This window comes from Macaca thibetana, chromosome 5 (genome assembly GCF_024542745.1).
Source record: "Macaca thibetana thibetana isolate TM-01 chromosome 5, ASM2454274v1, whole genome shotgun sequence".
Classification (NCBI taxonomy): Eukaryota; Metazoa; Chordata; class Mammalia; order Primates; family Cercopithecidae; genus Macaca; species Macaca thibetana.
The window spans coordinates 26,303,506-26,313,268 of NC_065582.1; the positions used below are offsets into that span (position 1 = coordinate 26,303,506).

Here is a 9,763-nt window from a genome sequence, read left to right on the forward strand (position 1 = left end):
GTCTTCCTTAAAGGTTTAGCTATAAGGAATAAATGTCAGTGTCCAAATGTCCAAAATCTAACATATTATCTCATAATTATGATAGGTACTTGATGCTAGGAGAAATAAGAGATTTGACAGTGAGAAAATTTCCTGATATACAATTTTGACAGTACATGTAGGATACTCAAAAGGAATTAAGGCAATTCACGTTATAATTCTTTCTAGTTATTAACAATATATTCCTTGTTAACATAATCTAGCAGGCAGGCATGGGCTTTTGAAGGGGCATAGAAAAAAAATGACCAAATCCACTGAGGAAAACTTGGTGATAACATTCTCTCTTTTTTATTTCAAAGGTGTCCTTGAATGGCCATTTTGGACAAAACTGGTTGTGGTAGCCATTGGCTTCACAGGAGGTCTTGTCTTCATGTACGTCCAGTGTAAAGTCTACGTTCAGTTGTGGCGCAGGCTGAAGGCCTACAACCGTGTGATCTTTGTACAAAATTGCCCAGACACTGCCAAAAAACTGGAGAAGAACTTCTCATGCAATGTAAACACAGACATCAAGGATGCTGTGGTAGTGCCTGTATCACAAACAGGTACAAATTCACTGCCATCTGCAGAGGGTGGCCCCCCTGAAGTTGTATCAGTTTGATGGAACCTGTTGGGAGTTCCTTCACCGAAGAATATCTTTCTAGCCCTCAGCCACTACAAATGACAGAAGTGATCTTGAATTATTTACTCTCTTCAGCTCCTCCTTTCTCCTACTGACACATTTTTCCTGACTTTGTTCAAAGAGGAAAGGAGGAAAACACACCAAATGCCCAGGATCCCATGAAGTATAGCGTGAAATATGATATGGAAATGTGAAGTTTGCCAGAGAATGATTTCTAAGACAATTAAGAACTACTGGGGCAATGAATGCTTTTAGGCAGTAATCAAGGATTAAATGGACCCATGATACTCTTCAAAGTAACAGGGGAAAAGTTCAAGAATACAGACTTGAATTGCAATGTGTATTATTTCTAGGGCCTTGTAATGTTAACTGTCTCATCTGGAAATAACAAACATATTTGGTTTTAAGCCTGAAATTGTCTGCATTATCCCTAAGTCACATTGGAAGCGAACTTGGAGGATGCGTATTTTGATATGTTTTGACAGCTAACAGATTTTTATGGTTATAGTGGAGTCCGGTTATTTTGACAGATGCATGTTTTTTAAATAGATGCAATATACACTTGAAGACATTGATATTTGGAATTATGTTTAAGTCATGAACAAAAGATTTTCGGAAGATGTTCAGATGTAATTACCTCTGTTAAATACCCACAGAACTCAGTTATCAGGTCTTATATTTTTTTCTGATTCCTCTAATACAGTGCTGTCCAATAGAAACACAATAACCACAAATGCAGGCCACATATGTGAATTTTTAATTTCCCAGTAGCCCCATTTTAGAAAGTAAAAATAAATGTAAAAGTGAATTTTGATTTTTTAAAAATTTAACACTATATATGTTATTTCAACATGTCATCAATATAAAACATTGAGATAGTTTACATCTGTTTCTTGAATCAAGTTTTCAAAATCCAGTTTGTAATTTAAAAGCACACTTCAACTTGAATTAACTATATTGGATAGCACAGCCGTAAAATTAGAGACTAAGCTTCTGTTTTATTTAACAGTTGAATATTTCAAAAAAGTTTCATTCTTTCTTTTATTTCAAAGTCTCATAAAAGTTATGATTTTTAAAAGCACTAAATTAAGTTAAGTATCCTCATTTTAAAGTCAGATGAAGTTCACATCTCTAAAGGGTAAAAATCCAAAAGTATAGAAAGATAAAATAATCTGCCTGTAGCAAAGTTGTGAAATTAATTTGTTTGTTACTATGAAGTACTTACGATAGGGGAATAAAATTACCTATTTTTGTTATTGAATCAAATGTGTAAGGCTTATTTCATCCATATGAGGTGTCAACTTGACAGATGAGTAATTATGACTAAGAATCTAGACCTTACTTATAAAAGCTGACAGGATTTCCCTTGCTCAGTTAGAAAGCAAAAATAGTCAACAGATTCTGTGATAAGTAATTAATTATTTAGGTTTGACAGTTGATTATTGTGTTCTTTGCATATTCATGTAAAACTGATGTGTGAATGGCATTACAGTGAGTTAATGATTATAGATATAGTAGCCTGTCAAAGAAAGATGTCCTACATTTAAAAAGGTGTCATATTATGTTAGCTGTCATTATTTATTAACATGAAAAGGCAATGATGGCCATAAGAACCAAAGCATGAGTATTACATTGCACAAATCTGGGTATCACATGGATGCACTTTGTAATTATCAGTGTGCTTGTTCTTCACAGATCATAGGAAAAAGGAAAAAAAAAAAAAAACCTTTAAATGAGGAGAAAGATGGTATGAATATTAGTAGTGGCTGACATTGAGTCCAAATAGTCTTGATTCCTAGAAATAAACAAAAGGTAAACAATGTCAATTTTGTGTGTGTGTATGGCGTGTGTGTATTCATGTATATATGCGGGGAAAACGTTAAGGTATTCAGTCAGGAAACACAAGATTTAAAACTCATCTTTCTTAAAACTTGTTATAAGCATAGGGAAAACAAAGTCGAGGTAACTTAACCAAAAATTCTGTATAAATAAGGATATAAGTAATGTTTTAAAAAACATGTGGACCTTAAATTAAACTGTATATTAAATTCCTCTTAAATTCCCATTTTAAATATTTAACATAAATATATTTATGAATAACAAATCTGTGGGTGATTTAACCATGGCACCACATCCAAGGGATTAACCTTAATGCAATTTTCGTGTTAATTGTCCCAAGCTTCTTACTAATCCATTTTCCCTGTGGGTTAGTAATGGCAACATGCTGTTTACAGATATGTTATCTACAGAAAAACATCTAGATATCAGCAAACAAAGAAATGTTGATTTCTCTTTTGTTTGCTCTGAAAGTAAAATAGTCATTTACCTTAATTAATATGGAAAATATTGTTTAAATTCTGTACGAACCTAAACAAGATAGGTTGCAGGGTTGATTTCACAGTGGAGGATGATTGGCTAAAATAAAGCCTCATCTATTAAGGGCTACACTTAACACTAAGAAAACATTTCTAGAATCAAAAGCAAAGATAAGCATTATTGTATTAATAGTAAAAGAGGACATGGGATTTTAAAACTATATCTAAATTCTTGAAATTAACTTTTATGGGCTTGGACATTGTTGAAATGAGAAAATAATGTAGCTTCCTGGCAGGTTAAAAGTCAACACTTGATTTTGCTCTTCTTCTGACTTTTTGAAACCCTGAAGTTCTGAATTTCAAGCTTTTAAGAAGCTTTTCAGCAATGGTTGTTTATGGTTCAAACATCTGAAATAACTACCTGCATTTAAAATCTAATGTTGATTATTTTATTTTTACATTCTGTGTGGCAATGGAACATTTGCCCTTTCAAACAATAAAACGATTTAGCTTCGTGGCAGTGCTTTTTTTGTGGACTGACTATACCCTTCAAAAAGGAAAACTGCTCTACAGAATGCCAATTTTGAGGCATGTTTACCTGCTCATGGAAGAAATAAAATGGAACTGAAAAAAAAGGACTAAAATTGAAGAATGAAATTACCGTTGTGTTAAAAACCTTAGCTCTTTATAATCATGAATCTTCAGTATTATCAATACCATAAACCAGACACTGATGCTGTTAGTTTTTTAAAGAACTATCACTCTTATCGTACAGGAGCAAAGATTACACTGTAAAAGAAAGAAATTCCAATATTTTTAAAAGTAAAGCCCAAAAGGCAAGCTTAAGTACAAAACCAAAATAAAAATGAACACAATCTAAACTAAAGTGAGCCCAACAACCTGATACAGCAATGTGTAACCTGCAGGAAGATAGGTACAGACTGAAGGAGGCTTTCGAAACACCCCAGCAGTCAATCTCACTCTGCGCTGCTTCTACACGCGATTATAGTCCCAGAGAGACGACCTCATAGTTATATTTTATCTTGTTTTACAAAAGGTCCTTGGGTACTCTTTAAAACATCTATTCTTTGGCAGGAAAATTAGCTCATTAGAGCAATGACAGCATTAAGGGAAATTATAAGGGCCCTGGGGCTGAGGTGGGAAGATTCTTCCATCTGCCCCATATAGTTTACCCTTCCTTGCCTTGAAAATGAATCTTTTGGAACAGAGTACAGCTCTTAAAAGTTACTAATACCATTATTATTATAGTTGTTACATAATACTTTAATTAAGAAAGATGAAAACCTTTTTTCTTTCCTAAGTCAGCCCAATGGTGCTATTTTACATATCAACACAGTTGAAAGGAAGTACTGTTATTTTGGGCTGCAGTGTTTCCTCCACATCTAAAGAAAGCCCATTTTGAAATTGGATACTGCATTAAAGAAGGAAAAATTATTTTAACTGTGTGCAGTTTTTGAAATTAGGCATTTGTACTATTTTGGTTTTACATAATTCTCTTGCATTAACAATTTACTGTTTTGTGAATCGTGTACTAAAGCAAATTAAGAAAAAGAAAATAACTATCTGTGAAAGACTTTGTATATTAAACAAGTGATGCAAACCTTGGTTGTGGTTTCCACACTTTTTGCCTAACAGACTATTTGTATTTGCAACGTCCAAACACACATGTTTTTGATTTAAGATTTTACAAGGGTCTGAACATATATTATTTTAAAGCAAACCTACATTGACTAACTCATGACATGGTACAAAGAAATAAATACACAAACAGAGGGAAACCAATGAAAATAAACAATGTGGACTTTCAAACCTGCTTTAAAAAAAGGTTTAAGAGAAATCACAGTGTAATCTAGAGGGATTTTCTCAAGAATAAGTCTTGGATATAGACAAATAAGAATATAACAGCATTTTTCTATTAAGAGCTAATAGTGGATTCAGATAATTGCATGGATAATAAACATTAAAAGCAAGATATTACAATCTAAGAGGCTTGGTGATAGCAAAACACAAAGCACTCTCCAAATGTCCAACTTATAAGGATCTACAGGGCTTTCTACCAGTCTGCTAACTATACGAGCCAACTCTTCCACCCAAACTGGAAATCTGAACTTAACACCCTCCCTCACCACCAGAAATTATAGCAAACATTCCTAGATCATTAACCACTGCCATTATGTGTTCAATGATCCTAAACTGGGTGCTGTGATAGAGATTACCAAGCGTAGCAAGTGTGTGGGGCTAGGATGCTTTAGATAGAGAGGACACTTTTAAGCTCAGACCTAAAGGAAGAGAGAACAATCATTTATTGTTGGCCTTGCGAAAGCTCAGAGAATGGCAACACAGGCAGAGGGAATGATAAGTACCAAAATCCTGAATGGGAAATGTCAAGCAAGGCTGATGGATTCGGCCAGTAGGGAAACAAGCCCTTGTAAGACTCTATTACAGTCATCCCTCAGTATGTGTGGAGGACTGGTCCCAGGACCTCCTTTGAATACCAGAATTCATGGATGCTCAAATCCCTGATATAAAAATGGTGTAGTATTTGCATATAACCTATGTATATCCTCTTGTATACTTAAAATCATTTCCGGATTACTTATAATACCTAATACCATGGAAATAGTTGTTACAATGTATTGTTTAAAGAATAACGACATGAAACAAGTCTGCATGTTCAGTACATACTTTTTTTTCAGACTATTTTTCATCTGTGCTTGGTTGGATCCAAGGATGAGGAACCCTTAGATAGGAAGGGTCAACTGTACTTACAGAGGCAGTAAAATGCAAAGGTGTGGCCTTCCTATATGTCTTGTCCTACAGAAAGACACAAACAGAACAGGGGCCAGATGACCTGATAATGCTACATAAGGGGAAGGGCACTCTGTTGCTGAGATGCTGAGTCCATTTTGCAGCTAAGTATTATATTAGACTGGTGCAAAAGTAATTGCAGTTTTGCCATTAAAATTACTTAAAAAAAAAAAAAAAGACAAAAACGGCAATTACTTTTGCACCAATCTTGAGTCGTTAGTTTTATAGGCTGCAGCTCTAGGCTACAGTGTCTCGAGGTGGAGTCTCGGAGGTCATCAGAACTCAGGTGATGACAAATTGTCTCACTATCTTCTTCCCAGATCGGGAGGCAAATGATATCCTCCATATCTCCGTGTTCTGGGAAGATACAGGACAGTCTTCCAAGGCACAGTCAGGTCATCCGCGGCAAAACCCTGCCCAGCTTGGATCAAGTGAACATACACAAGGCCATCCGGGTGCTGGCAACAGGAGCAAGAACAGTGGCAACAAGGCCAGTTAAGAAGCTACTGCACATAGGACAGGCAAGACATGGTGACTTTGGTAAGGATGAAAAGTAGAGACTGCCTGACAAGGGCCAATTTGATTTTCATTTTGGAAGTGGAATCACAAATACTCGCTAATTAAATTATATTGCGGGAAGGCATCAAGGATGATTTTACAGGCAGATTTCTGGCTTGAGAAATTGTGTGAAAAAACTTAGAAAAAACAGGTTTCTGAGAAAATAAGGAGTGGGAAACAGAACATAAGTAGGAGTATTTGCCTGTGAAAGGAAAAAAAAGATATATCCATTAAATCAAAAGAAAGTGGTAATTCATATTTTCTCAAAGATGTATAAAAAGGTTGAACATTGAGAAGGCTAGTATTCAAGTCAAGCTAGAAAAAAAATTAAAGAAAGTAGTAAAATAATTATCTCAAAGTTAGAAAATGAACTTAGTTGGGGAACATAATAAGATCACTAAGCGGTACTGAGAATTCACTTGAGATTTGCAAACATCAGTATGAAAATGGTCTGTTTGATATTCTTCAGCGATGTTGAGCTGCTTGAGAACAGGCATGAAGGAAACATAGCTATTACTTGGTTTGGGTTCTGAAAGAGAAATAACTCTGTTACAGAGTCAGGGGCAAAGGAATTGAGGGTATATGCAGGGAAGCAACTATGAACTTGAAGCTAAGCTCAACAAGATAGATGATGCATGAGAGTGAGGTCAAAGTGCAGAACTTCAGCAATGAAGAGGGGCGGTGACAGTGAATGAAGAGTGGAATACTCAAAATCAGGTCTACAGAGTGGAGCTGCTGATGAGGATCCAGGTGTGACCATTGAGAGGCCTCTGATGGGATGGAGAAAAAGACCGGAAAACTTAAAACTCACAGTGTTGTTATATTTGCCAGCCACTATTTGTCATCCACAAGGAATCACTAAAATGATTGCTACAGGGGAGAAGCAAACTAGGTCACGAGCTAAAGCATTCTATGAATGGGCAGAAGGTTCTTCTGGGAGGTAAGACAGTAAGGAAAGGAGGCAAGAATAGAACTTCAAAAACTTAAGGGAGAAATTATTCTGAAGTGGCAGCAGAGCAAAAAGGACACCTACCCAATCTCCTGCCCCTGAAGCACACGGAAAATAAGAATAGAAAAAGCTTCTATTTGAGGTAAGCAAGGTCCTAAAGGGACACCTCTGTCAGTAATCATGGCAAGGAAGCAACTAGGATATTAGGGAAAAAGACCACAGATGTGAGTCAGCTGCTCTGAACTTGGAAATGTATCACTAACTTATGTCCATGGAAGTTCAGTTCATTGGTTTAGACAAGGGGTCAGCTAATTATGACAAGCAAGTCAATCCCCCGGCCTATTTTGTATGGCCATTAACTAAGAATGGTTTTTATATTATTATTATTTTACTTATTTATTTTTTGAGACAGGGTCTCACTCTGTCACCCAGGTTGGAGTGCAGTGGCACAATCTCAGCTCACTGCAGCCTCTGACCCCCGGGTTCAAGCAATTCTCCCACCTCAGCCTCCCCAGTAGCTGGGATAACAGTGTGCTACCACACCCGGCAAATTTTTATAGTTTTAGTAGAGATGGGGTTTCACCATGTTGGCCAGGCTGGTCTCAAATTCCTGACCTCAAGTGATCCACCTACCTCGGCCTCCCAAAGTGCTGGGATTACAGGCATGAGCCACCGCACCCAGCCGGTTTTTATATTTTTAAAAGGCAGCAAACAACACGCATATGCACACGAATATGCAACAGAAACTACATTTGGCCTATAATGCCTAATATATTAAATATTTACTTTCTGGTCTTTTATAAAGAAAAAGTTTGCCAGTCCCTAGTTTACAAAAATAAGTTACCTTTACTTTGTTCCATGGCCATGAACTGTAGACGTTGTCTTATAGAAAGATGCCACTGACTTAAAAGTGGTCTAGATGAAAGGAGCATAAGTTATCACCCCAGAAAGAACATGTTCAACAGGCAAGGAGTAAGGACATCTTAAGCATCACTCTAAAGACAAGTTATCTCTGAGGCTGCTTTGATCCAACTAGGAGTGACATGATTATTATGGTCCTAAATGGTAAATGCATTCATTCAACGAATACTTACCTATCCTAGTTTCCCAGCAGTGTAGCTTGTTAATTGTAATCTTTGCTTTGACAACACAGGGGAAACTAGAAACAAATGTTTAAGGAGGAGGACAATCTGTCATTTTTCACAAGTTATTCATCTAACAGTAGGGACTTTTAAGTGTCAGTCCAGATAAAGCAGTTCTTATTCTCTTTAATGCAACTTACGACTCAGTTTTTACAACCATTTTAAGACTATGAGCCAAAAGCAAGAGAGGAGGAAACTTTTCAATGATTAAAGAGACATTAACTACTCATGTAATCCTAAAAACATACTTTTACACAGATTACTAACTAATCAACGTAAGTTACATCACTAAAAAAAATAATTAGGACTGTAAGAAGTGAAATTGCAGAAATAAATTTTATTTTTAATTTTCAGAAGTAAAAAAAGTAGTTATAATACTTTAACTGTTAACAAGGCTTAGTTGACATCTGGTTAACCTAATACAGCATTAATGTTTTTATTCTTCTCTTGAAAATACTCAAATACACCTGCATTGTTCTCTTTTAAAAACATACCAAGGATACTTGCATTTAACAAGTTTTTTGAGGAAGAAAATTGTACAACATTCATGTTTTTCATGACACTGAAAATACTGAATTATATGTCAACTTATCTCTAAGAAAAAGTAGCATAATTAAAATCACTGGTTCTCTAATCTTTAATTCTCTCTCCACAAATAAAACCTATCACTTTTCACAATAAAAAAGCAAAAAATAATATACAATTAAAAGGAGGTAAACTGAAACTCTTTATCCCCTTTGTCAAAAGATAAATTAATTGTGGGAGATCAACACAACAATCATCACTGATTTTTTTTTCTTTTACCATTTAACTCTGGTTCAAAAGATAAATAATAATCTATATTCCGGCAGTGTATACAAACTTCTTATCACATTTTCCCTTATTTTGTAAAAAAGGAAAATAGGTTTAATGTTTAAAAGAAGCATTAGTGTGATATTATTACTGAAAGGCAATTTTGCTATTATCACAACTCAAAAAGTACCCACAGGAATCTTTTAGGAAACAGGTTACTGTCCATTTCACAAAACATAAAAGTAGGTGGTCATAAATACACAAGAAAAACAAAACATTTTTTGTCCTTAGTTATATTGCTCCCTCCCGGCCCGAAATTCAGATGAAAAAGATTAAACAACTTCTGCAGATCACATCTATCTATTTTAACAACTTAATGTAAATGAAAAGCAGTCTTCATTTTAAAATAAATATCGTAACACCATTTTTGAAACTGCAAATGAAACTCTCATTATATAAGAGAATGTCAGTATCAAAATCTTGTATCTTGACAATTAGGTACCATAATCAATGAATATAA

The 9,763-nt window shown here is 35.3% G+C and overlaps 1 protein-coding gene across 5 annotated transcripts in view; it reads left to right on the forward strand.

The window, feature by feature from the left end:
- Positions 1-4,598, forward strand: part of MARCHF1 (membrane associated ring-CH-type finger 1) — an 828,885-nt gene extending 824,287 nt beyond the window's left edge. For all 5 annotated transcript variants that reach the window (XM_050791815.1, XM_050791816.1, XM_050791812.1 and 2 more), the window contains one exon: positions 339-4,598. In XM_050791815.1, the coding sequence (XP_050647772.1) occupies positions 339-637 (299 nt within the window). In that variant the 3' untranslated portion in view covers positions 638-4,598. The remainder of the gene's footprint in view (positions 1-338) is intronic.
- Positions 4,599-9,763: the final 5,165 nt, after the last annotated feature.